Source organism: Limanda limanda, chromosome 18 (genome assembly GCF_963576545.1).
Source record: "Limanda limanda chromosome 18, fLimLim1.1, whole genome shotgun sequence".
Classification (NCBI taxonomy): Eukaryota; Metazoa; Chordata; class Actinopteri; order Pleuronectiformes; family Pleuronectidae; genus Limanda; species Limanda limanda.
In genome coordinates this window covers 10,335,230-10,363,205 of record NC_083653.1, presented here as the reverse complement: position 1 = coordinate 10,363,205, position 27,976 = coordinate 10,335,230, and the positions used below count along the sequence as shown (strand labels likewise).

Below are 27,976 nucleotides of genomic sequence, written 5' to 3'. Positions count from 1 at the left end.
TTGTGTTTTTCCTGATCTTGCAGCCAAACCAACTACAAGACATAACCTCCAGGACGGAGGTAATAAAGAGATCACATCTTTTTATGCTTAGACAGTTTTATTGTACAACACAGCAACATCACTAGCATGCAGAGTCAGGTATGACACTCATAAGGCATTTTCTCCTCGTAAAAGCTGCCTTTGTCACTAGGTAATCCAGTTTTTAAAGTGCAAAGTTCACAGAATGAATAGAGTTGACCTACAGCACTACGTTGTAAACAGATCTATATTAACCAAACATGTAATGACAAAAGTAAGATTGAATTACCGTCAGTTAATAATATCACACTATGCGACATCAACAAGCACACAGCTGACAGGTTCACAGGGCGGTCGTCATTGCTAGGTTGAGTAAAAGATTATTCTACGACGTGTCGCTGGAAGGCTTCGGCTTGATCTTCGTTAACACGGTGGAAAGAGCCACTGGACAGACACTGTAAACTGTGTGTGATGAGTTTGGTCTTAATGAGCAAAGACGCACATCGGCATGAATGTTCAGACGTGCACGCTCACTCACATAAATGCAGGTACACTGACCAAATGGTAAACATGAACCGACAATCTGATACACTGGCATGTGTGGACATAGATACACGTACAGGGGGACACCACATTGTGTAAAAAAAAAAAACTAAAACTGGACTACAGCGAATGACAATAGGGAATAAACCAAACGCCATCTTCCACATCAAACAAGACAGTCAGGTCACAGAAGCACGGGAGCGGGAGAGACGGCCTCTTAGGATTTCACTAAACTGAACCATCACAGCACGACGACAACGGAAGACACGACGTCACTCACACAAAAGGATCTGCTACCTCTAGTTGGGCCGTGTCAGCCAGGCTCGTGCCACTTTATTGCCATTATACTTAAGTTTTTTTAATACCTGTGTGTGTTTGCGAACACACAAAATGGCTTTTAGACTCGCTTACGTCTCGCTGTATGAAAAAGATGCACGGCTTGGAGCGTTTAAGTGTCTAAAAGAGAATGAAAACTCATTCCAGCAGGAGTCGGGGGGGAATGGCCACGGTACAGGTCAGAGTGATGGTGCTGAAACCTTGCAGATCAGATGTGTTCATTAATACATGAATAATGTGATCCTCTGCCCTTGTGATGATGCAAAACATTACTACTCAACAATGTATAATTTAATTTCATGTGTTGCTGATTATTAATTTGAGATTTTAACAAAAAAAAAAATATCGGAATACAAACTACGTAGCTTTCTCCGTCATCTACGGACACAATCAGTGCAGTGGCAGTCTAAAATTAGAGTTAATATACAATATATATATACACAGACACACACACACGAGAACATCCCTACTCTGTACATCAGCTTTAAGATTTATATATTTCTCTGTATATACACATTTATATGGGAAGAAAAACATAATAAAGGATCCTTAGTTATTTGTCTAGTGTCTGATCTGGTAAACGCAACTCGAGTGTGGTCACGAATCGTGTGTTTTTGTGTCTTAGCTTGAGTCACCCGTAAGGCACACTCACTTTGGAGGATAGCACACACAGTCATCTTTCATTTCAATCACAGATAAAAACGACAACATTATAATGAGACTTAAAAGTAGGTGTAGGAAATTAAAAAAGCCGTCGTTAAAGAAAGAAGCACTTTTGGCTGTTACACTAAAAAGGCAAAACGAAAAGCGATAAAAAGACTAAAGACGAGCTGCAGAACATGGGAGACAACAATCAAACTCAAAAGAACAATATTTAAATTTAAAATGTAACTCATATACTCTCTTCCCGGCCAAAACATATATAAAACAATTACAATATAAAACATCATGAGAAAATAAACATGACTGGTCAATCTCGTTGTGTTATTCAGGTTAGTATGGCACCCTGTAAGGGACAGAAAGAATGTCAAGAATTAGTAGTGTTTCAGTTCCTGGGCGTGCAACGGGTTAATTCATTCTAAAGCCAATAAAATATAAAGTCTGAGTCTGTCACATCCTCTTTAACTCACAGTTCTTGGCAACGTCTCAACTTAAAAATCCAGCCAGTGGAGTTTTTACACACATATAAGGAAGAACTGAAAGGAATTAAATAAAAAAAGTATGACTGCTGCATTTACTGGCGTAAGCAGGTTTGTCTGCGGTCACAGAAGGGGGAGAAAAAAGAATCGTCATCTTAGCTAAGTTAAACAAAAAGTGGCTTGCTCTTTAGTTGGCTTGTTCTCCTCACATCCTTGGTTCTGATGCTTTTACAGTGAGGATTGGTTTGCATCTTTTCCGTGGTTTAGTACACGCACAGGTCAGGGAACTTCATCTCGTAGATGGGCACGGATCGACTCTGAGTTTGGCCGTAACCTGACGAGATGGTTCCAGATGGGCTGGGCGGGGGTCTGGATGTGGAGAGGAGACAGATCGCTGTCGTCATCATCATCATCATCATCATCACATGACTGCCATTATTACTCTTTATAGAAACGTTATTCAATTATGTCAAAGCTCCGTCTTTTACCTGATTGTGATCTCAAAGATCTGATTTAGTTTACTCTGCAGTAGAGTTGCCTGGACAAGAAAGAATAAATCGTATTAGGTAACCTGCAAGAAGCTGAAACAAGAAAAACATCAAAACAAGATTAAATGTTTCTGACGTACCCTGGCACCGCAGTGGGCAGCTATTTCCTCAAAGGGGGCCTTCTGAAACTTCTCCACCACTTGTCTCCTGCGCTCCCTCTCCTGCTCCTCCATACCAACACTGTCCACTAGAGGCACACGGAAACCAAATGTTAATTTCAAAGGTACACCGTGGAGTTACTGCTTTTCTTCTGCACTCACTCACACATTTTATTTTTGGTTCATACAACAGTAGAGTCAGATAAATATATATTTTTAATTACTTTTATATACTGGTAGAAATACTTCAGAACTACTACGACTGTGCATCACTTTATTTCTCTGTTGTGAAACATTATAACCTTAAAATAAATCAAACTTGAGGAAACAAGTGTTGACGTGTGGTGATGCTGTGTTGATAAGTGTAACGTTACAAAGTGAATAGACAAACCAATGGCATTTTTCAGGGTTTCAAATGTGATCTCCTCTGCCGGTGTCCGCTGTAGAAGAGAAAAAGAAAAACACATCATGAGGTAACTGAGTCACTTCTCTAAACGTTGCACATTCAAGTTTTAGAACATTAGACTGTCTTCAAAGCTTTAGAGCCTTTACCTCCTCTTTCTCTGGACTGTTTCGGGACTCCACCTCCACCTGGAGAGAGATGGTCTCACCGATGCTCTTTCTCTTGGACAGACGGTCCTCATCTGGAAAGAGAGCAGATGTGATCATTAGTTTTTCTATAGAAAACGTAGTAAAGCTTGATTGAAACACTGAGGGACAGTTCTCAGAATGTTACTTTAAATCTTACTGTAACTGTTATTTTAGCTCCATTACATTTATTCTAAAGCAGCAGCTTAGTGGTGACTTTACAGGAGTAGTTTGAGCAAATAGACATTACACCATTTACTTGAATAGAAAAGTACATCAATCAATTCAAGAGTTCCTTCCATTTGCTACAGTTGAACTTATGACCCAAGGGGTTTGTACTTTCACCTGTAAACTGAGGGACATAAGGCGTAGCCAGTCTGTCTGTGTTGTAACCACTGCCTCCGAGAACCTCGGTGATCTTCGACTGAAGGAACAAAACATCCCCTTCTACCTTCTCCAGTGAGGAAGGCAGCCTAGGAAAAAGCAGGGAGAGGTGGGTGTTTTCAATGATAGTACTGAATATTTAATTTTCAAATTCAACACTGGGAGGAAGGAGAACTGAATGTGGAACGAGGTACGTACTTGGGGTCATCAATGAAAACGTCCTCAGGTAGAAGGTGGGGACTTTCCTTCTGTCTGACCTCAATCACCTGAAGGGGCAGAGGAGAAAAGCAGTTTGTTAACACACATGTTCTTGGTATTCAGACACATGTATAACAAATAAAGACAGGAGTCCAGACCTCGTGTATGTGCTGGCAGAAGGCTGGGACGGTGGTGAGCTGGCAGATGAGGTTGAGGTAGGCGGCGGCGAGGGCGTGAACAGCACAGCGGTTGTAAACAGGCATGGCCTCATCGGTGGACAGAGCCAGGTCCTGCACAGGGTACAAAGCTCTGTTAAACACTGTACCTGACCAACTCTCTAAGCTTTTTCAACTCGAGTCAGAGAAAAGACTTTAGACGTGGTTTAATGCGTCTTGGGCTGAGTCCAACTCTTCTTCTTGCACCGTTATTACGTCTGCCAAGGAGGTTATCATCTTCGACGGGGTGGATGTGTTTTCATTGCTATTTGTTTGTCTGTCTGTGTCAAAAGGATGAGTCATAAACTACTCATCCAGTATCCATGAAATGTTATGTGGAGGTAGATAATGACCCATTCAAGTTTGGAGTGGATCCAGAGAAAATGGAAGATACAGGTTTTTTTCCACCTCTGTCTTTAACATGTCCAGACGTCACGTTGTTTGTTCACTTTTTTCATTTAGACCAGTGCTTCATAGATGAAATAATTAGTTTAGCACAACACTGACCATGAAAACACAATAATATTGGCAGTCTGTATACATGAAGATGGACGACATGACTGCTCCCCAATAGTGAAGCCAAAGCATCTCGACCTGGTGGCTGGCTGCAGTATAGTTAATAAATCCTGCCTCCTCCATGTTAGTGGAAAGGATTTTCTATCATACCAGGCAGTTCTTATCATACTGCTGCATGTCCAACTATTAATTTTCCTGATGAAGTTTAATTTGTTATTTGATGCTATTTAAATTGAATTAACAGCTGAGACAGACTCGTGATTGGTCGAGCACATGTATCGGCGGGACCTCGCTAACGCAGCTCCATCCCCCGGCTCAGACTCTGGCTCCTAATGTGCAAGATGATGGAGTATAATGTAAAAAAAAAAAAAGAAATATATATGTGAATATAATAAAATCTTAGTTGTTTGCATGGATGCGCATCTGTACCTGCAGTGCGAGTGCCAGGCGAATGAGGTCCACCACCACCTCTTCGTTGGCCAGCTCCACGCTGAGAAGGCCCAACAGAGCGAAAAGGGTCTCGTAGTGCTGAGGACCACTGCTCTGCTCCTTACAGCCCAGGTAGATGTGTCGGTACAGCTGCTGGCCATGCTGCGAGTAAAGGAAGCAGGGACAAGGGGAGATTTTAATCTATTTAATCAAGTGCAAATGTAATAGAGAAATATAATCTAAAATAGGAAAAGCAGAGTAGAAGTAAATTAAATTTGAAAAGGGGACACCTATAGATAGAGGACAGACCTTCTTCATGAATAAGTTGTCCTGTCTGGAGCACTTGTCAACTTTGAGCTTGAGAATGGAGATGTCCGAGATGATGCTGCACAGAGAGAAGACACAACAAGAACACACAAACTGTAAATGAAGCACAGAGTGGTCTCATTAACCAAATCTAGTACAGTACAGCTTAGGTCCTACAATAATCACAGATGCAAAGACATACCTAATGTTTTCAAACTTGGGCTGGTTGTCGTGCCGGTCGATCAGACTGAGGAGGATCTGGAGCACTAGCAGTCGAATCTCTGGATCCTCGGTCAGATAGAAGGACAGCAGCGGCTCCAGGAAGGAGCTCGGCAGCGCAGTCAGCATGTTGGTGGTCTGGAAACCTGCCGTCACCTGTGACAATCATAAGCACAGTTCAAGTTTACAAACGAACAACACATGACCGATACAAAAGAGCAGCCAAAACTTTATTAAGAGCCACTGATTCAAAGCTTTTTTTAATGAATAATGATAGGATAGGGATCAATATTAACCTGAACCAGGGACTTCAGCAACATGATCTGAATCATCCTGGTGCCCTCAGGCCTGTGGAGGAAAGAGCAAATACGATTAAAGCTTAAAACAGTTTTGTATAAATGGTGTGTTGCTGACTGATCCACATAATGGCTTAAGGTAAGATATATGTTTACTGTTTGACGTGCAAGAAAAATTTACCCGGAGCCTGTGGACAGCAGAGCCAGGTGAACCCCAGGGACAGGGATCTTGCCCATAATGAAAAGCATGACCTCTGATCTCTGGTATGTTGGTAGAGTGTTGGCAAATGAACCTGAAGGAGAAAAAAAACACAACAACATGTGAACACACAGGTATAAGCATAAATAAAGACAAGGTAAATATTGTCAGGAGTGCAGGAGCGTGTCTAGCAAAAGGCTCCCCTACTCCCCCACTCCCTCCCCCCCCACTCACTCCCTCACATTGCCCGAAGCATCACAACAACCACTCACTCACCGATGGTCCTGATGACGGCCTCCTGCAGCTGCCGCTCCTCGTGAGCTTTGATGATCTTGGTGCCGATGTTGCCGTCGTAGGAGCCGGTCAACTCGTAGTCCACACTGAGGCGAAGCTGCCGCAGCAGAGTGTTGAAGACCTCCAAAACTGTGGGGCCTGCAGATGCAAACAAAATATTCCTTGAGCATCCTTGGTAAAGATACTGAATTGTGCAGACAGTGTATGAATGTTGAGTGATAGAAGACTTGTTGTGTGGTGGCTAGTACTGTCACCACAAACCCAAAAGGTTCCCAGTTCAAATCCCGGTTTCAAGTTTCACTTTGCATGTTTTTCCCTGTGTTTGCGTGGGTTTTTCTGCGGCTTCCTCCAAAGACATGCACATTGGGGTTAGAACTATACATTACAGTAGGTGTAATTCAGTGTGAACGTTTGTCTCTTTATGTTGGCCCTGCTATATGCTGCCATATGCTGGCCAGGGTGTGTGTGTGTGTGTGTGTGTGTGTATACGACTCACCAACAGAGCCGCTGGCTGCAATGGCAGCTGCCTCCAGCAAAACCTCCACTATCCCAGCTCGCACTGTGGCTGAGTTCTTGCTGTTAGCGTCCAGGTGACCGAGGAGCTGCTGGATGACCAGGTGAGAGTGCTGAGACTGAAAAAGAAGCAGAGTAGGAATGATTGAATGAAACATCATGAAAGAGCGACAGAAGAAATTCGATAAGTCCTTCAACAAGGTGGCCAACTCTAAAAGCTGTGGTCCTGAGATAAGTGGGTCCCGGACCACAGCTGCAAGGAGAAGGTTTGAAGCCCCATGGAATCAGCAAAAGTCTCTCTGAGCTTTTTTCTGCTGTAAATCAGTGAGAACTCCACATATTACCAGGGGATGTTTTGACTTTTTGCCCCTAAATCATGTAACAACCACTTGCAAAGACAAAGTGCGCAGCATTAATCACATTTAACATTTCAGGATTCCATTTGTACTTGGAGTTCAACAGAAAAGAAGGAGGTGGGGAAGAGGTCTTGAAGGATATATAGGCACTTTACGACTCACCTGGATGGAGTACATGATGATTTTGAAGCAGCGCACCGCAAAAGTCTTCCCCTCCCATAGAGAGTGGTTATCTAAGTGCCTGGGGGAACACAGAGAGGAAGAGGTGAGTGAAGAGGATACAGGAAATGGAATCATACAGCACCTAGAGGGATACAGAGTAGCTACTAATACATCTCCACAGAATCCTACCACTGAGACCCAAAGTGTAATTTGAGCTCCACCAAGGAAGTTATGTTTTCATTGACATTTGTCTGTTCGATAGTATACAGGATTATGCAAAAACTGCTGAACTGATTTAAGGAAACTTTGTGGAGGAGTGGGGCATGACCCACGGGAAAAGCCCATTACATTTTCAGATTCAGATAAGCGGATAGATCCAAAATTATTTTTATCATGCAGAGATGGCCTTTGCGGAGGTATGCAATGTCCGAGCAACTTCTTAGGATACTTTTGTCTTTGTGTGATGAGGAAAGGATACAGGACGCTTATGTGGATAAAATGTAGAGATGTAGAGTCATAATTTGGAGAATTTGGGGGGGAAATATCATTGTAAATAATAAATTAAAAATCTATGTCAAAACTTATTATTAAAACATTCAACCAACATGATCAGGATGATTAAAACTGAACAATTGGTCAAACAGAGAGATAATTTTGCATGTAGAGAAACAGAGAGAGTGGTCGGGACATAAATTACTAAAGCATGACACAGACAGTGATGGATGGACGAGAGCTGCTCTCACACAGAACATGACAAGTGAGATGAATTGAGGGCAAATTGGGAGAAAACTGAAAATAGATGGAGCCGGCGTGTTCAAAGAAAAAGACATTCAATATATAAACTACACTCAACAAACGGTAGCTAGAGTTGCTTTCAGAGGAATTCTGTAGAAATCAATAAATTAAGGCATTACAGGCTTAAAACGTCCCAGAAAAGTTATATTTTCTTTTCGCATGCATTTTTTAAATGTTTATATCATAGTTTGCAATTTTTATTCTTTTCAATATCTAGATGAAGTAGTTATAACATTTTCTGCGGGCTATCAGATTAGGCTGCATTCTTGCAAGCACATAAAATACAAGTTAATAAATTAACCTTACTGCTAATCCACTTCTCAAACCAAAACTCCATTGGAAAACAGTCTAAAGCAGGAAAGATGAATACTCATGGACATACAAGGACTGAAGACAGACTGAAAAAATATACTCACTAAAAAAGTGATAAAAATGAATGTCTAGGGCTCAGACAGTTGCAGGTAGAGACAAAATAAAATACTTTGTTCCAGGAAGAACAGTAGAGCTGCATTGATTCAAATAAAAAAAAGAGGTGGAGGAAGGATGGAGAAACAAAGGAGCTCATCTCACAGAGAAACCAGGCTCAGAGACATTCAAAGATAATTAAAGACACCACAGAAGATGACAGAGGCACAATGAAGCTGTGAAAAAGCAGCGGGTTGAAAATGTCTTCTTAGAAAGAAAAACAATAGTAATTATATAATAACCTTGCGACACAGACATCTAAATATATGCAGTGCGATACAATTAAGATGTCTGCTCTGCAAAGCATGCACTCGCAGCTGTATAACCTTGCATTGACCTTGTGCCCCCTTGCACGAATGTGGGTAAAGCTAAAAATACTGCAGTCGAGTCCTGGGATGCAGCCCTCCTTCAGGTTTAGAGAGTGCATCCGAAAAAAAAAAAAAACCTGCATGAGGGAACAAATCAGAAGGAAAGGACAGATCTTGTAAATAAAAGAGCGAGCAGGGCTGTCTCACATTAGCACGGGTGTGATGGCATTCTTGATGTTGCCATAGGCAGCTCGTCCCAGCAGCTCCCTGAAGCAGCGCTCCGTCAGCTCCACCGGGCTCTCCTTCTCCTTCTCGGACGCCTGCAGCGGTGAAGGGGAGCGGCTGGTGGGGAGAGATTGCAGGTGAGAAAGCAGAAAAGAAGAGGGAGAGATAAGGAGAGGAAAGGGCAGGAGGGAGGGAGGGAGAGAGGGAGAGGAAAGTCAGTTAGGAGGGGCAGAGAGGTAATGAAAGGGACGAGAAACGAGTGTTTGGAACGAGTTCAACCCAACAACAGTAACACTTACACCAAAGCTCCATGTTTTCCACAGAAAACACTGTGCAGTGCTGCAGCCTTCACTCCTGAGGTGAATTCTCTCTCTGCAGTAAATATTAAGTGGATGTATTTGCCCTCGTGTTTTGTTTGTGTGTGTGTGTGAGTGTGTGTCGATGCTCTCAGTCGCTCCAGCCTTCTTTATCCTCATGCATAGTTAAAACCTCCTCCATAACTCTTACTTGGTCATGACTAGCCTCGGGTGGTCCACCAATGATGGCATTATTTATTAAAGACCCCGACTCTTTCATCTGTCCTGCTCCTGCTGCTGTGGAGGAAATGGGACTTCCTGTCTCCCAGTGACTCCCCTAACTAAGATGAAATTCACAAAGCCAAGGAGAATATATAATTGATATAACAGTTTAATGTCATAAACATGACAGAAGAAACTTTCCTTTGGTCAGATGATGTAGAAATCTGTAGGTGAAGTGTTGAAAGGTTTATATTTTCTGCTGAGACAATATCGGGCAGGAAATTATTTAGGGAACATAAAGAGTTCAATTTTAACAATCGAAATGGCAATTGCATTGGTGTGAAACTAAAAGACATTTGAGTTCCCACACATGATATATTCTGAGACATGAGGTGTCAGAAATAAATTCTCTCTCTCTCTCTCTCTCTCTGAGTCATCAGAAGATATAACTGTGCCTCATCTTTAAATGAACATGTGTGGACATTAATGTAGAGAAAATGCACCATCTGTGAGTTCGACCTGACCTCACTGCTGCTGGTTTCGTCACTGGTGAGGGCTTAAGTCAGTAAGGAGGAATAGAGGATGCACAGCAGGGGCAGACGTCACAACTTACACAGAGGGGAGCAAAGCATGGTGGGAAATCTGTCTCTTTCTCTCCATCTGCTTCTTCATTACAATTACCGCCACATTTCATTGGGCTGTATTCTTTTACCCACCCTCCACCCAGTCCTTTGCTATTTCCCCCCTTTTGCTCCTGTTATTTCAAATAGCGGCATTGACGTCAAACATACAATTTCAGGGTTTGGAATATTAATATAAAGGAACTCTGCATCTCTCACTGGCCTGGTCCTGCCCCCAACCCTTGTGACGCCGTTACTCTCGACTGATTGCGACATTTCTGTCCATGTTTTCTTTTCACCCTTTCTTCTACAGATTTTCTCCCCAACTCCAGGTTTCTGTGCCTGGATGCTGCATGTGGGGAAACAGACGCCCGTAAGGGGAGCGATGCTGTCAGGGGATTGAGTCAGTGATGACAGTGATGATGAATGACGTGGATGATGCCTGGCTAGACTGCCAGGACAAATATGTCCGAAGCAGACAAACAGCACCGGTAGGCCACAGAGCAACGGCTGTGGACTGTGTGACGGAGGCACGACGGGTCAACGCGGATTCATTTTAGGTCAATAATCTTCTCACCCCAGGTTGACAATCTAGTCTCTTTAGTGACAAGCCTTCAAAATAAAAGCCTGGTTACTTATACCGTGTGAAGAAATGTAGAAATAAAGAGTACACCTTAAATTAATTCTAAATTATTCTCTCAAAATCAAACCATACAAATCTTGTCTATATATATATAAAATGGCAAAAGTTACACACAGATAAACATGGTAGCATCAGTGTATTTAAAGATGGCCGACTTGTTTCCACTTCCTCCAACTATCCAGGAAAGAAGCTAAAATAATCTGCTCTGTAGTGACCGGGGGATGCAGGGGTGGTATTTGAATATTGCACGTCATGTCAAACTTGACATGACATGCAGTGACAGCCCCAGTGAGGTGTCAATGTAAGAGAGAGAGAGAGAGAGGAGCACGGAGGGGCTAAGTGAATGAAAGCATCTTCAATGAAATAAGATAATACCATACTATAGAAACAAAAGTAGAAAATCAATATGTGGTGCTCAATGTTGATGTTGTATGTGAAACCCTGAGAAGATAACAAAGTTCAACGTGACATACATGAATTTGTGTTCACACCGCTTAAAGAAGGCAGCCACATGCATCGTAGATCACCTCAGAATGTGGTCTGATGATCCGATCTCAAATGTGTCCTAAATGCATCTTAGGTGCATTCACACCTGTCCACTTGTTATCAGATCACCAGACGCATCTTAATACCACATCTGAACAGAGTTGGCTTAATATCCATTATATATTTTCCATAGGTCTGATAAACTGGAGACAAATCAGTTCTCAATTTCCTTGTGGGTGCTCACCTCTCTGTACGCTCTCCACTCTGCAGGTTGAAAAGCAGAGAGGGGACGATCTTGTCCATGTGCTGAGGGTCCCAGATGTTGGCCTGGAGCTCATCATTCACAGTCTTCCTCACCACACCCTGCAGACCCTTGATTCCTGCCATACGGATCCTGGAGGCAACAAACATAGACACAGATCATTTGAGTGATTCTTAAAATGGATGATTGTATTTATAATTGCGTCAGTGTTTGCCTCGTGTTTTATCCAAGGTTATATTTAAGTGTCCAGAGATGACATTTCTATTTTCAGATGACAAAATAACTCAAAAGATTTAATTTTGTCAGATAAGAAAGAAATGTTCACAGGCAGGGGTACTTTGAGGGAGTCTAAAATAAACTTCCTATAATAGTCTTATAAAAAAGCAGTAACTTAATATATCTCCCTGTGGTGCAGTCAAGCATCTGTTCACTCACTTGGTGCGGATGTCAGGGTCCTCGTAACTGGAGTGGCACATCTCACTGAAGCGCGACACAAAGAAGTCATAACTGCGGTGGTACGACGGCGTGTCCTCTTCTATGTTGGCAAACTTCACAAACTGAGAGAAGGAGGAAAAGAAAAATGATTAGAAATATAAATATCTGCAGGAATAAATAAATCTGCTCCTTAATATGCCAAGTTCATGAATAGTTTATCTGAATTAAAAACTGACTGATGAAATGACCCTAAATCCTCCCGGTGAATATCTCCCAAATTAACGTCAAAGCTGTAGCACCATAACATCTCATTAAGAATTAAAGCACAGAGCAGAGGAGGGCTCTCCCACTGCGCCAGAAATGTCACCATTTAAACACGATGACATTTAGCTTCACGCCACACGACAATTAATAAATTATGAACTAGACTTCTTTGGAATCAAGTTAGAAAGGAAACAACCTCTAACAATAATTCTGCCGTCTATTCAATAAAAGGAGATGTAATGTAATTACATGAATCCCTCGTTCAAAAAGAGTGCCGTCACCCAAATGCTGCACTATGGATAGAAATGCTGAATTTATGGAGAAAATTAGTATCTAAAGAAGTACCTGTTGAGTACATTTCCCGAAGTTCACTGTCAGAGTGGTTACTGGGATTAAATGAAGTACCCTTGAGCAAATTTAATGAAGTGAACCCGTAACTGCTCCTGTGATGCCGCTCAGCTGCTGCAGTAAATTGTGCAGCAGTTGATACCCGGACGCTGCCCAGATTTCCTGGCAGCATCAAATCTGTGTCTGCAGAACCTCAACTGATAATGGACGAGTTGAGGTTATAAACATTTTGAGCTGCAACCAAAGGCTTTTTTTCTTTTCACGAGCACAGTGGACAAAACAGTAACTCAGACAGTGATGTGCTGAAGAGCTGGGTATGTGTGGAAAGGCTCTGCAGTGCATGGTTTTAGGTCACGGACACAGAATGTGAGAAAAACTGGTCGGGCTGGATTCCCTTGGTTATAAACTCTCCTAATCCCCCCCTAACCTCTCTCTGACACCAGTCTGAATGCGACGAGCCATATAATGCATAAGACTAAAGGAGAGGCGCATTTACACATTTCTTTGCACTGAAAAATTCAGTAATCAAATATTTTTATGAATGAAGAAGCTTACCTTGATAGTGTATTAGGACTGAAACTAACCCTAATCAATATCCCCACTGAAGACAGACTGAAAGCAAAGATAAAATTTAGCAGAATTGGCAAAATTCCACTATTGATTGTGATAAACTGCACTGAGATGTTCAATGAAGAATGCACTCTGAGGTGTTTGCTGGAGTGTGTGGCCTTGCATCAGTCGAAAACACTCATGTGCGAGTGGGTGCGAGAGACTGATAGCAGGAAGATTATGAGTGAGAGGCTGACATGTCTCGTCAATCTGTGGAGATGACTGTGGAGCTTTGCCAGTGTGGTCTGCGGCTAATCTGATTTCCTTTATGGGTGCTCTGCTGACCTGGTGCAACAGCACTCATAGCTGCTTCCCACGTGACAGGAACTCATCACTCCCACTACCCTCCACTCTTCCTGCTGAGCTCGGATCGTTCTCGAGGTTAACGTCTTTTACTTTGAGCCGTCAAATCGGGAAAGTAAATGCAGCCTGTTAACTTCTGATTAAGATAATACCTCTAAATCCACTGAAATGGGTGGAATTTGATGTGGCATAAGAGCTTAGAATCTAAGGCACATTAAATCAGATTAATGACTAACAGTTCGAGAATGTGGGAATTTGTCTACATTTATAACTGTAAAATAATCTTGTCTTAGCTTTAAAATGACTCTTGTTACCACAAGTTTTATGAGCTGGTAGGTTTTTGCTTATCAAACTATATTTGTAGCATTAAATTGTCTGTTTGGCTTCCACAGTAAGTGTGAATCCTTTGAATGTCACTCAGACTTCAAGTTGGATTCTACATTTGTTTTCTCCGTGAATGCAACAACTATGGTCCCCCACTCTGTTAACCACAAGTATTCACTAGAGTTGTCTGTAATCACTTTGGTGTTACTTTGATGTCGATACTTTCATCAAACTTGTATTGTAATCCTGGACACTCACCGAGTTGGTTCCTAGGATCTGTAGATTGGGTTTATCGGACTCGAGCAGCTTGCGCACCATCTTCAGAAAACTCTCCACGAACAGGTTGATGCTCTGACAGTGGCAGGCCATCAGCAGCTGGTCCAGAGCCTCCATGGCTATGCACACGTAGCTGAGGAGGAGAAGTGAGACACAAGTAAATATCATGCAAGACTCTTGACCCTGTAGGCAAATGTAGTCTTTGACTGTATATTTCATATAGAGATTAGAGTTAATGGTTATATTCTGAAAGGCTAACTGCACACAGTCACAGATACAAAGTTTGATAATCTCTGCCACACCGATTCTGAAGACTCACATCCTGCACAGGCAGAGCGACTCCGCAAAGTGCAAATGTAATCTGTACAGGCTCTTTACGCTGGCAGGGATCATCACAGGCCGTAATGTTCGCGAGTCACGGAAGACTACAACTTCTGTGGCATATAAGGCAAGTGCAGAATGTGCAGAAACAACACTGCTAATGATCCTAATGCAGCCAGGCTGTCTTTTTTTTATTTTTAAAAGACCAACTTGCCTCTTCACCTAAAATGTTTTTCCTGAGACTACTTAGAATGCAGATTGACCGGGGATGCTCACCCATATCTGTGTCGGGCCACATCCCTTGACAATCTCTCTGACAGGTAAGCTCCGATACGGTCGAGCTTCTCTGGAGCTGACAGGGCATAAAATGTCAGCTTCTCCATGTTGGCTTTCACCAGCCCATCCTGGGAGGATGACAGCGGGAAGGAAGGAAAGAAGAAAGAAAAAAAAAAAAAAAGACACGGCAGAAGATCATTTTAGGTTCTCACTCACATAATTATTCAAGACAAATCTCTAAGCTTTTTGCAGCTACAGTATGTGTATGCAGTTGGGTGCAGTTCTCCCTAAAAAACAAGTTTTAGTTGTATAAATGGATCACTACGTTTCATCTGCTTTCCTCCTTGACCTACTTCACTGCTCTTCAATTTGGTCAGGGGGAGGAGAGAGCTAAAAACATCTGTAGTCCATTGAGATCACTTTACATTTTGACAGTCAATGGACATAACATTCCCAAAACTAAACAGAAGTCAGATTAAAACTTGAACCCATTGCCAAGACAACAACGTTAGGATGGAAGGCTGGGAGCATTTATAAATACACCCAAATAAAGCTTTGTAAGCCAGGTGCTTATTTTTCTACTTTTAACACATCAGAGAAGAACAGAATAAAGAGAAGTATAAATAGGTCCTGTGAACAGAATGAACACAAATAATAAAACCATAGTATAAAAAGCGCAGATGTTACTAACATTAAGGATGGCTCAGTTCTCAATTGTCCCAGTAAGACATTAAGTGTGACAGTGAGTCAGCATGAACAAATCATGACCCTAAAACTGAAGGTGTGACACAGTTGTTATTCATTAATTTGCTGTTCCTCCGCCAAGTACATTTGTAGGATTCTTAGCAGGATTACTCAAAAACTATTTCCACCCAGAACCAAGGTTTTTTTTTTCCAACTTTGTTTGACAATGTGCAAGTATGCACTCACCCTTCTAGTAACCTCCACTGAGGGAGGTCATGCTTTTACCAGTTCATTTGTTTGTTTGTCGTTTGCTTGTCAGGAGGATTACATTAATGGATTTCCAGAAAACTTGGTGAAAGGATGGGATATGAGCCAAGTATGAACCCAGACAATGGACTGAAGATATGGTTTCATGTGTCTTGGATTGTGTCCAATTCTTCTTCTTGCATTGCTATTATCTCCACCAGACAGGTCATCACCACTGCCAAGGAGGTGATGTTTCGATCGGTCAGGAGGATTTCTCTTAGACTACTGGACTGATTTGACCTGCTACCATTACCAATATGTAGATTAGATTGTGTGGATTCCGTAGGGAATCAACAGCTTCAATTGTTACACAGCTATGTCGAGAAAACAAACGTGACGGATAAGTTGCAGAATTTAACAGCTGGTCGTTGGTGGAGGTGTGTGCTCTTGAGTGCAATTTAAGTTTGACATGTCATAACAGGAAAGGCACAGGAATAATAACAGCAACATTATTGATGATTGATTTAATGTTAGAAGAAGATGCAGTTGGCATGGCTTCCTGGCACACCTGACGGACACAAGGTTATTAATGTCTTTAGTTGAACTAGCACTTTGGAGTTATGACAGATTTAAGTGTCTGGTATGAAAAGCGCTGTTTCTCTAACCAGAGTTAATTCAGAGATGGCTGCTTTTGACCACCTTTCCAAAACATCCTGTGGCTGGAAGCCATAATCAATCACACAGCAGAATATTGCAGCTGAAAATTCAACAAGGTCCATCTAAAAGACTGATTTTGGGTTATTGTTATACGAGTTAATATGTAGTACTTTGGAGCACACAAGCTTCTGTCGGATATAAACTCACAGGTAAACATAAGTACTATATTTCCAACTAGCAATGCATTACGCAATACTGTGGTGACAATTTGTGAGTACAGCACACACATGCAACAGATACAACCTTTATTTAACTACCCTATTGCCATATATCAGTCACTGAAATACAGTGAATGTGAGCACATCATTTCCAAACTGGTAGGATACTATTAGTTACACAAGATACCATATATATGCCCCCATCTTGGTCTGCTCACCTTAGGATATTTTGAAAGCTCTGAAGCCCATGGAAGTTGATTTCTCATTGGATGTAAGTTAACATTTTAATTTTAGTTTTTCTTCAGAATTTTATAATATGTTATAGGAAAATGTTGATATCTTTCCTCTGTGCCTCGGAAATTCCAGGTTTAGGTTACTCACCTACAAACTTGCTACATAGTTTTGCTTTCATTCCGTTAATAACTTTAGCATTCATGTTGGTGTTGCCAAGCAGCAGCGTTCTCACAACAAAACAGCTTGAAGGCCAAGCACACCAACACAACCATGAACTCTTGAGAAGGTTGTAGCAGCTTAAATTCAAACTTAGAAACTATTTCTTTTGGGGGGGGTGTCGCAGTATGCAGGCGTATATCTACTCACACACACACAAACACACACAACAAGGACAGACGTGTGCTACTTTGTCCCCTGTACTTCCAGTGTTGGCCACAGATCTGACAGGTAAAGTGGGTTACTGCAGCAGCACAGAGGCACTTCTGATCATCTTCATCCACTTCATGAGTCATCTGTGACAGATCTCAGTTAATCAGAGGAAGTGGAGGCAAAGAAGAGGTCTGTGCTTTGACACCGACAGCTGTAAATAGGACAGTTTTGTGTGGAGTTGGTACAACTTGTTTCATCACCTCAACTTCGCAATTCTTATCCAACACGTCACTGTTTATAATCACCCGACTCAGCTACTGGGGATGTACTGATCCCCCTTTTTCAGTCCTGATACCAATACGGGTACCTGGACATTAGGTATTGTCCGATATGAAGTACCAATTCAACACTAGTGTAATAATAAGTAAAGAATAACCTACAATTTGTGGAAGAGAGTAGGATCATTCTTTTGAGGTTAAGGTAACATCTGTCTTGATCATTTGTGTTTAGCTTCATGCTACGCTAGCTCTCCTTCTAGCTACAGTCATAATGGACATACAGTAATATGTGGCACGCACAGAGGAAAACATAAAGAATTGAACTAAATGTATCTGCCAAATTTTTGCAAACACAACAATCCATTTATCTGAGTCTGTATCTGACTGATATCTGATAGAAACCATTGATAGTTATGATGGTGCCTTTTTAAGACAACGACTTCTACTCACATTCAGACAGTGCATTAGTAAGCTCCACATAATTTCTATACATACAGAAATGGTTATCAGAGACAGCAAGGCAAGCGATAAATCAAGAAACAGAGAGTGTCATTGGAGCTTCTCACCTCTGGGTCTTCTGGGAAGATGTTGTCTACCAGTCTCTTGTACCGAGGCCGGAGAGCCCCGCAGCAACCACAAACCCCTGAGGAGGAGAGGACGGAGGAAAACAAAGGGGGAGACAGAGATAATCAATTAGACTTTTCCACTGGGACTGACAGAAATGCGACAAAAACAAAGAGCTGTTGTAGCAAAATCCTTCTATCCCGTATGAGTCTGTGTAAATGAGAGGACACAGTGCAATAGTAATAAGGTATAAACCCAGCTGTAGCAGCACACTGAAATTAACAGTCTTCTTGCCAATATGTTAAGGCCTTATCTTTTTGTTGTATTAGTAGGTGCAGCTGCCTGCTGTGAAAGGTTAAAAAAAATTCATCAGCCAGTGTAAAAATGTGAGGAATTTACAAAGGAGAACATAAGGACCGAAAGATACTCCGAGCATAACTTCAATTATATCAGGACAAAAAGCAAAGCAGTAACAAAACTTCATGGTCGAACGCTCGGCAAGAAAAGAGCTGCCAAGCGCTGATCACCGATGACAGTACTGGCACGATGCCATCATTCAAACTGCTGAATCCAAAAGTGAAAACGTTGAGATATATTCTTGTTTAGAGAGAGCTTCAGGAAAACAGAAGCTTAGTCAGCCCCTCCACAGTCTGTGTTTGCACTTTTTATTTTTACAAAAACAACCTTAATTTTCCCACACAATTGCATGCTAAGTGAAGGTAACCCATGTGAAAGCCTGTCGAAAAAGACCCAGTGTAAAAAGAATCAGGTCACAAGACAATTACAGGCACAACAATGCTGCTCTGATGATAATACACACGCAAAACACAAAGTCACAGGCATACACACTCTCTCTAAATCAAGACAGCCTTGGAGAGACAAGTGCCTTTTTTTTTGCAACGAGGAGAAAGCCAGCGAGAGGTGGATTCTGATTGGCTGAGGGAATTCAGCAGTGGTGAGTCATAAGAGGACCGTGTGAGAAAAAAGAGGAATAATCTAAAATGTATAAAGAACAACAAATGAATTACTATAACCAATCACATAGCTCTCCATTACAACTAATAAAATAAAGCTGCAGTTATTAAACAAAGATATACGAGTTTAGAAGTCGTAAAAGGGAATGGGGGAAAAAGTAGGTCATTGCGGTGTCAGCAGTGGACTCACGTTTAATAAATAATATGAAAGACGGACACTTCAAACAAACATAAGAAAAATTCAGTGTGGGATAGACCGAAGCAAAACAATCTTCTTTTCGACCGTCCTTCCTTCCTTCGTTCCTTAACCTCAACCTCATTTTCCTTCCTTCTATTATCCCAAAGAAAAAAAGGTTCATGTTGCTCCATCCACACGATGAGACGCTCTCAGCCTCCTTGGGGACTAAAATCATATAAACAAACAGTCACCTGGAGCTACACGTCTCGAAAACATAATGACATTATATTCTCAATATAAAATGAACCAACTGAGCACATCTTCACAGATGATGGAGGCAATCAGCAGCCACATGCCTGACTCACCGACGTGCAATGACAGGCTGAGCCCTGCCACAAGAAATAATGTGCAAGACGAGCAACAACCATGATTCTTGCGCCATACAGCTGATATTAAGAGACACATTTCCAGGGACTTGCGGTACAATCTTATTTCAGCTTACATTTTATCTATAAATCATCATCCAAAATGTCCATAAGATTAAGGTTTTGTCTTCAAACTGCTTGTTGTTTTCTCGACCACCAGCCTTAAACCAACAAGCACCAGTTAGCCATCATATAAGACAAATAAAAGCTGCAGATTTAGTTAAGTATTCTGTTTTAGTCAGTCCCAAATATTCTGTGATGAGGAAAACAATAACAAACTATAGCCGTTTTCAGAAATAAACTTTGCCATTCACTTAGGATGAAAGCAGCCGGAAATTCTCAGAGTCAGACCAGACACGTTCACAACAGGAAAATGTCCAGAAGATTCAGGTGAGGGGGGGGCATCTAGGTAGAGCATGCAGGAGGCAGGACATGAAGTTCCGCAGCAAAAATCCACAAAACACAATTTTTTTGTTTAACACTAGCGTCGGTTGTCGTGAAAATAATATTATCTGTCAAACGCAGGACTACGTGGCCTTGACATGGTATTGGTTAGACATACAAGTACTGTAAGAGGCCGTCCTCTAAACCAAAGCAATAAAAAATCCCTCCTCCGGGCTAAACTCACTACAATAACAGGCCTTGTAGTGTGTTTTCAGTGACATACACCTCAGAGGAGGGGCCCTTCTGTTTCAAGGCTTCTTCTTTCTCCTCTCTAAAAGTTCTGCTGAACTCCACAGCAGGAGCTCTGCTGGTGTTCAGGCTTATCTGTGTGTCTATTCATAGCAGAGAGCTCCTCCATCACTTCAAACACTAATGAGGCCTCTGTAATGGTCCCTCCCTCCTTCTCTTCCTCCTGCATCCACCCAACCTGCATCCACCTCACTCTATCATCCTTCCTGTATTGGCTTGGGGGCCTGAGAGTGGGAGTAGCCCACTGAATTAATGAAAATGAGGCAGGTCCCGAGTGTAGGGAGGAAAAGGTGGAGGACACAGAAAGAGGGACAGGGACGCAGGGGAGAACGGAAAATATGACGGAGATGGTAGTGTGAAGGGGCAGATGGATTGAATGAGTCACAGATTAGTGCTGCTAATTTCTTTGTCCAGTATTAATCTGTCCTGTCCTCTCTGTCAGCAGGAGAGGAAAGTAAAGCTTGACTGAATTATCGGTTGGTCATTAAAAAAAACAAAAGGCTGATATAAGCCTTTAAAGACATTTCAGTATCTGCATTTATAAAAATAAGTTCTATATATTTGCTTGTATTTCGGCTCTTTTTGTTATTAAGTATTTCATGTTTATTGACAGGACAGTAAGCTTGAAATGGGGCTATTGATCCAAATATCCTCAATAATTTTAACACTTACATTCCCTACTCTTGTGGTGCAAGAAGAAAAGAATACTTACTTGACTTGTGCACCGCAATAAGTTATAAGTAAGTTACGTTCTTTGGCAAGGTCCTGGATTGTTCGCATTTTGACAAGCGACCTTAAAAAGGTGCTGCCATTGTTTGCAAGCAAGTAGAAAAATGGCCTGATACATACTGAACAGATGTCAACAATTTGTACAATTTAAATGAAACACACTAGTGAAAACATCACTAGGATTATTTTATATTCAATTTCTGTCAGTAGATTCCTTTCACCTAAATCTTGCATCGTGTATGTGTGAACGCAAATGTTTGCGTGAGACACTCTGCAGTTTCTCAGAACCTCCCGATGTGTTGTGCATGTGTGAAAGGCAAACTCCGGGTAAACTCTGTAGCCAATTTTATGGATTTTACCTGCAGCTCATGTCTGAAAACGGCTCCACATTCACATATTCTGCTTCCAGTACTCCAGTGATGTGAAAGTGTAGTGTTTTGTCAGTAGTTGTGTGCCTCTGGTGCTGGTTATGGTGGGTTAATGTGTTAAAAGCTAAGAGAGAGCAAAACGGTGGGTGGACAGGAATTTGGAAGACAGTGGTGTAAAGCAAACATAGCAGGGGATCTCACGACATCCGCCCACTCTGCATGGCGAGCTGACAACACATTTAGGCGCTGGACAACGAGCTCGTCCATACACACTCGCACATAAACCCACACACAAACATGGTCGCACACACTTCGAGGAGTGTGAAAAACAGAGGAACGATGAATTACTGGTTGTTAGTAGGAAGAACAAGATAATAGAGGAGGAGGAGGAGGAGCTAATGTCTACTTGTGTCACTGAATGCTTGGAATTCAAATGTTCTTAAGTACACACATGTTGAGGGGGGTCTCCACCCCTCCAGTCAGCACAGCAAGGGGCCAGCCAATCACAGTGCTATTTTTATCCCTAACAATGGGCTGGTACATTAACAGATTACACTCTCCATGTCCCACAGGATTTCAGCTTAACATTTCCTAGGGTGAGACTAAGAGGCAGGAGGAAAAATAACTGCATGCTGAAGGGAGAAAAATTGGGCCAAACAAAAATTACATAGTTCTGAAAGACAAGTTTGAACATGACATAATTAAACACAAGCATGTACAAGTGTTAATAGGGCTGTGCACTGTGGGTCACACACACACATCAGCAGTGACCACTAATGCACCACAAATCAAAAACATTCAAAAAGGACAGGGGCTGACCCAGGGGGGCCAGTTGCCCCAGCTAAAATCAAATAGTCACCCACTCACAAGAAATGTTACAATTAGCTAATAAATATTATGTCAGCCACAATTTTCAGAATATATTCAATGATGTGTGGCTTTGCTTAAAGCTTTAGAGTGAATAGTAAACAAGGAATGACTAATGTGTACCCTGCTGATTCAGGAATTGTGCATGGATGTTGGACATATAATTGGCTCCTCTGTGCAAATTGTGGCCAATTTATGGCCCCTGATTTGCAAAAAAACCTACATCAATCACTTCTTTATAGGACTTTGAACATTCACACAAGGCAAGTGTGTGTGACAAGTGGCTGAGTGCAGTAACACATCTGCACCTGCTTCCATAAAGCTGCTGTACCAAAATTCATGTGGCTGAGAAGAGAGACTAAATATAGCTGTGATGCCCTGCATTTTGGATCAGTGTGTGTTAATGTGTTTCCCATCATGTGCATGAGAGAGTGTGGGGGGGGACACACACTGCAAATACACATTTATACCTCACCTTCACCTGGGGTCATGCACTCAAGCCCATACACATTCTCAAGCAAACAGTATTTACCTCTGTTTTGTATTTGTGCAGCTTTAAGCTGTAAACACCTGTGCAAAATACATGACACTTTTCACAATGGTCCCAAAGCATGTTGCCCTTGGTGGGGGTGGAAATCAGCAAACGAGGGGCAAAACATCTTTGACCAGTGGATACACATGCAAAATGTAGTGTAGTGTACAAAATGCAAGTACACAACAGGAACTACTAACACGCACAGTGGTGAGGAGAGTGTAGGCAAATGAGGAACAAGTCTAATTCAACAACCAACGGAGATGCACACAAGCTGTCGCCCGCTGAGTTTGGGAGAGCTGCATAGCAGATGAGCGGAGAAGGTGAGCATCACGGCTGATAGCTTTGGGGGTTAATTCAACTGCTGCCTGTCACTAATGCATACAGAGGAGGAAAGCTATTCACATTCACTGCATACGTAACCACAACGTGAATTTATCCCCCCCTCACTCTGTCACGACGAGCGCGTCTCCACGCTACTGACACATACACAGTGTCCACGCACGTTGCAGCAGCACACACAGAGTAAATACATATTTTTCTGCCATCAACCCCTGTACACAAGTCAGATCCATAGCATAGTGTACAATCCCATGTGGGTGGTAGCGAACGTGGCATGATATAATACGACAAACACTCTGATGAACAGACGCAGCAGCCAAGAAAATCCTTGAGACACAAGAATGAGCCGACACACTATGAATCACAACAGTTACTGACGCTGGGCTGCGAGGGTCTCGAGTGCAGACACTTGCACACAGTAGCTCACCAGCGCAGTGCACAGTGAAGGGAACATGATCCTCCCGTGTCTGGGCTGATGATTTATTAGCCTGCTAACCGAAATCTGTTTTCCATCAATACTCGGCACACTCGAAGCAAAGCCGCCTACATTTTTAATTAGCACTAATCAATGAACCATATATCTACATGTCCCAGAAACACCAGATCGACAGACAACATTTCACCGAGGACATTGTCTCAGGTTTTAACTTGGTTCAGCACCGTTACTACTTTTCAAAGAAGCATTAATTTATCATTAAAGGATCAGGAAAACTATGAAAGGATAAGAGAGAAAATCAAACATCGCCCACATAACTACAACAGTTAGCTGCCTGTGTGATAAGTGCAGAGAAACCCAGCGTTATCACCTCAAAGATAAAAAGAAGGAAACAAGAAATATAAAAGTCTTTTACCAAAAATAAACATCTTGAAAGCTTGTGTCGCCTTGGAAGCTAATGCTGTAATTCAATCAAGAGTATCCACATACAGTAAGAGACCAAGTTCTCATAATGTATAGCAGACGACACACTGTAGTGAGAACTGCAGTCTGTCATGAGAAAGCTCAGAGGAAACACTGTTTGTAGAATGTGGGAAAACTGGCTTTAACGCTGGATGCTTTACATTACTCGCATGCCTACAAAGGCTGGAACATGCATACAAATACACAACGGAGGAAGGGCTGTTATTCTTACCGTACATCACTCGTGATGTTGGACTCTCTCACCGCGGCAGCCTAGGATTCCTTAATACTGCTTCAGTGGTTTATTCAGACGCACTGCTGTGCCAAGAGGCATTCAGAATGCACACACACATGCACACCCCGCTCACTCTGGGATAAATGTGCACGTGCGCTTGGAGCTAAAAGGCATATGAATGTGCGTCGTGATTGGTGCAGAGCTCGGCTCGATGCAAGGAGTTACACACACTCCCCCTGCCGAGCAGACGCACACAAACACAGGCACAGAAGGGGGCTGAGCGGCAGCGTCAGAGAGAAGCCTGCCGTGATGACCTTGGATTTTCCCCCCGTTTGTCTTCTGCAACAGCGCTCCTTCTTAGAGGGGTAGTGCAGATTTCCCATGCAGGTGCACAAGCAAACCCACCCACCCCATTCTAATCATTTTATCTCAGTTTATAGAGAACGAAACAGAGAAAAGGGGGGAGAGAGGGAGAGAGAGAGAGGGGAGAGGGAGAGAGAAAGTGCACATCAGGAATATACGGGTGAAGACCTCCCACTCACGCAATCTCCTTTCCCCCTCTCTCCACCCCCTGACGGCGTCACTCTTTCCCTCCTCTCCATCATTAATCGTCCCATGCCTCTTTCTTTCCTTAGTTTCAGTTTTTCCTTTTGTGCATATGCAACTTTCTGCTACATTTCCATCCATTTTCTAGTCAAGCATCAAAATGTCTGCCTTTTCTGCTTTCTGCATCTCGACAGGATTGGAAATATTTTTTGCTAGAGCTGCAGCAGCCGGGGGAAGCCTCAAAACATTACAGCCTCTCTTTTTTTCTAATCAGAGCCCTTAGATGGCAGAGAAAACATATCAAAAAGGCTTTCTAGTATTTGCATTTTAACTAAATCTATAGCAGAAACAACAAAACTGTTGCGGATCACCGTTTTATTCTCATCCAGGTTTTATTTTCTACAACCATAGTACATTAACAACACTGGTGAGCAGCTGGCTCATATCGCTCTAATGGTCCGGCTTCTCACCTGCACGACGAGGAGTGCACCACGTACGCCACACAGCCTTAACTACGACCGACATAATTCATATTGTTGATTACATAACTGGCTCTAATGCATGGAATTGCAATGAAACCGGAAAACCTTCAGAAACAATCCGCTTCCCAGATAGTATCAGTGTACAATGTGAGAAACCTACTGTCCAAAGCTGGATTTCACAAGTATCAGAAGTGCTCATTGGTCCATGAGAATGAGTTACATCAGGACTGTTACAACAGGAATTCAAGATGGTGGTAAATTGTTCTCACTTGAGCAATTAATAGAAACAAAATCAGACATAAGCTGCAGCTTTGTACAGATGCATCCACTGCCTTTAGCCACAGCTTGGATCCTGTTAAGTTAAGATACCTTGTGAGAATTTAGGAGAAACGTATCTTCACAATTACTGTTAGTTTGATTGTTTTTTCCCCCCTGGGTTGAATCACAAGGTCATTTTGCTCAGATTGCTGTCATCATACACAATCATGCTTGGTTTTCCTTGCTCTTGCCCTTGTGAACCAACATCCCCTGTAGAAACAAAGTGCCTGCCCCAAAGACCTTTTTGTCAATGAGAGTTGATGTGTCAGTCGAGATTAAGGATGAAAGCAATTAAATATGACCCAGACGGAAAATAATGAGACTTCACTTTAATTAGACAGAAGTGCTCCATCGGCAACCTGTGCTAAATACTGATCGCAGCCAGTGGTCCTTCCAATGGTTACCTACTTGAGTGCTAAAGCATCCTTAACACGCTCTTAAATAAGCTCCATCGCCTTGTTTTAACAAGACAGGAGGAAGTTTGCAGCAAGTCAAATAGTAGTTTCTACGTTTCAGTGGAACAATTCTCTCATCGTGTGTTGTCGAAGCAGCGACAGAGCCAGGGAGAGAACAGAGGAGCTGGTGTTGTCACTTACCCTTGCCAACGCGATGGTCCAGAAGGATACGACAGTCCAGTGCCAGCCTCTGAGAGGCCGGGACATCAGGCGCAGGCAAGGGCATGGCAGGCAAACAACCACACAACAGCCTACAAGCACACACACACACACAACACCACACACACAAACCCACGCACACACACAAACCACAGAAAACCCTCTAAAAAGGCCCAAACTGACGTAACACTACAAGTTTCAGACTAACAACATCTACTTTTTTGGTTACAATTCTTGAATTTGAAAAGTAATACTTGCATAAGATTACTCCCAACATCCAGCTCACAAGCCCTTGATTAACAAGCTAAATGCAAAATCCACTCTCATCCACAACTAACCAGTTTGTCAGGAATAAAGAACTACACACATGCTCACACACTCACACTTGTCCTCAATGAAGCCTGAGCAGAAAAGCCAAGTCCAACTGGTGTGTGAAGGCGGACACCAACCCAAACCAAACTCACAAATTCTCAAAGAACCGCTGGAGAAAACCAACTCCTACGTCTCCGGCCTGGAGCTTCTTGGTAATTTATGTTAGTGCATCGGCAGGTTTACCGTATTAACAGAGAGATTAGCGAGTTAGTCCTTTCAACAGCAGCTCTGCTCCTCTCGATGCGCGCCTCTCTCATTAATAAACATCTCAGCGACACAATGGGGCTCACTATCCACCGGGAGTCTCTCTCTGGGCGAGAGACACAGGGAGACGCAGAGACAGTGAGGGTGGAGAGAGGCAGGGACAGAGGGACAAGCATTCGCTCCGTGGGCTTGATGTTCGAAGAATGAGGAAAACACTGGATATCAACTCAGTGTGAAACTGCATGGTGAGGGATTCCTGTGCAACACGCACATCACATGCATGTGCACACGAGTGTTGGAACATTCATGTAAAGTTTCTCTGACTTAACATGTTCACAATCTGCAGTGATGAACTGGTTTATTCCAACACTGTCCTACATTGAACTTTCAGGTGAACTGCTGCTGAAATAGCTGGGTGTTCCTCACCTGTCATGTTGGATGCTCGTCACTAGGCGGCGTCGCTCCTCCAGGTTCACAGCGGCGGGGAGATGGGCGGCACTTCAGGCCGGAGCGGAGTCTCCACCGGCGGGTTGGGAAATCAGGAAAACCGCTGGATTGTCTTTGGCCTGTGGAAGTTAGCATGTCCAGGTTAGCTGATGCGCTCACACACACAAAGTGAAACCTGACACAACGCAGGAAACAACACGAAATGACACGTTTCTGTCCGGTGAGAACAACAAACAGTGATATTCATCATATCATCACATTCCGGGTGTTTATTTAAAAACCTCCACAGATGCTAGTCAATGGAATTAGCATTAGCGATGCTAGCTGTCACTGCTTCTCGTGTAACTTTGTTCCACCATAACAACACTTTTCACAGATTTTGATGAGGTTTAAATATTACCTTACGATTGACAGAATGTAACGAGACTATCCGGCGTCATTTAAAGGGAGAGGTGTTGTTAAACGAAGCTAGCTCTGATCCTGGAGGTAGCATCGTTAGCTAGTTGCTACAGCTGCTAATGGACAGCACCGTGTACTCACCATGAAGTGAACACGATTAGAATCCGTGTAGCATCCGTTCAAAGCGTGTGGCAGGCGGTCACTGAACGAGAGCTTCTCCTCCTCCGGACAACCAGTACTCACATGTATCCACCCACTGCTCCCACAG

The 27,976-nt window shown here is 42.6% G+C and overlaps 1 protein-coding gene across 1 annotated transcript; it reads right to left on the bottom strand.

Annotated features, from left to right (window-relative positions):
* Positions 1–78: 78 nt before the first annotated feature.
* Positions 79–27,976, bottom strand: LOC133024209 (protein EFR3 homolog B). The gene is made up of 24 exons (XM_061091212.1): positions 27,850–27,976; positions 27,289–27,428; positions 18,088–18,164; positions 14,836–14,963; positions 14,221–14,371; positions 12,115–12,236; positions 11,662–11,811; positions 9,133–9,267; positions 7,358–7,436; positions 6,823–6,958; positions 6,309–6,464; positions 6,015–6,126; positions 5,834–5,885; positions 5,521–5,693; positions 5,322–5,397; positions 5,013–5,174; positions 4,011–4,142; positions 3,853–3,920; positions 3,616–3,743; positions 3,235–3,326; positions 3,074–3,122; positions 2,665–2,771; positions 2,525–2,574; positions 79–2,405 (listed from the first exon to the last, which is right to left on the bottom strand). Exons 2-24 carry the CDS (start codon positions 27,293–27,295, stop codon positions 2,300–2,302), a joined length of 2,448 nt encoding a protein of 815 aa, XP_060947195.1. The 5' UTR covers positions 27,296–27,428; positions 27,850–27,976; the 3' UTR covers positions 79–2,299.

What these genes read in the sequence shown, in the direction of transcription:
- LOC133024209 (XM_061091212.1), bottom strand. An exon ending in TCATCATGTACTCCATCCAG is followed by an intron (nt 6,959 to 7,357) that starts GTGAGTCGTAAA and finishes CTTCTTTTTCAG; the next exon opens with TCTCAGCACTCTCACCTGGT. An exon ending in TGCAGCCAGCGGCTCTGTTG is followed by an intron (nt 6,465 to 6,822) that starts GTGAGTCGTATA and finishes TTGCATCTGCAG; the next exon opens with GCCCCACAGTTTTGGAGGTC.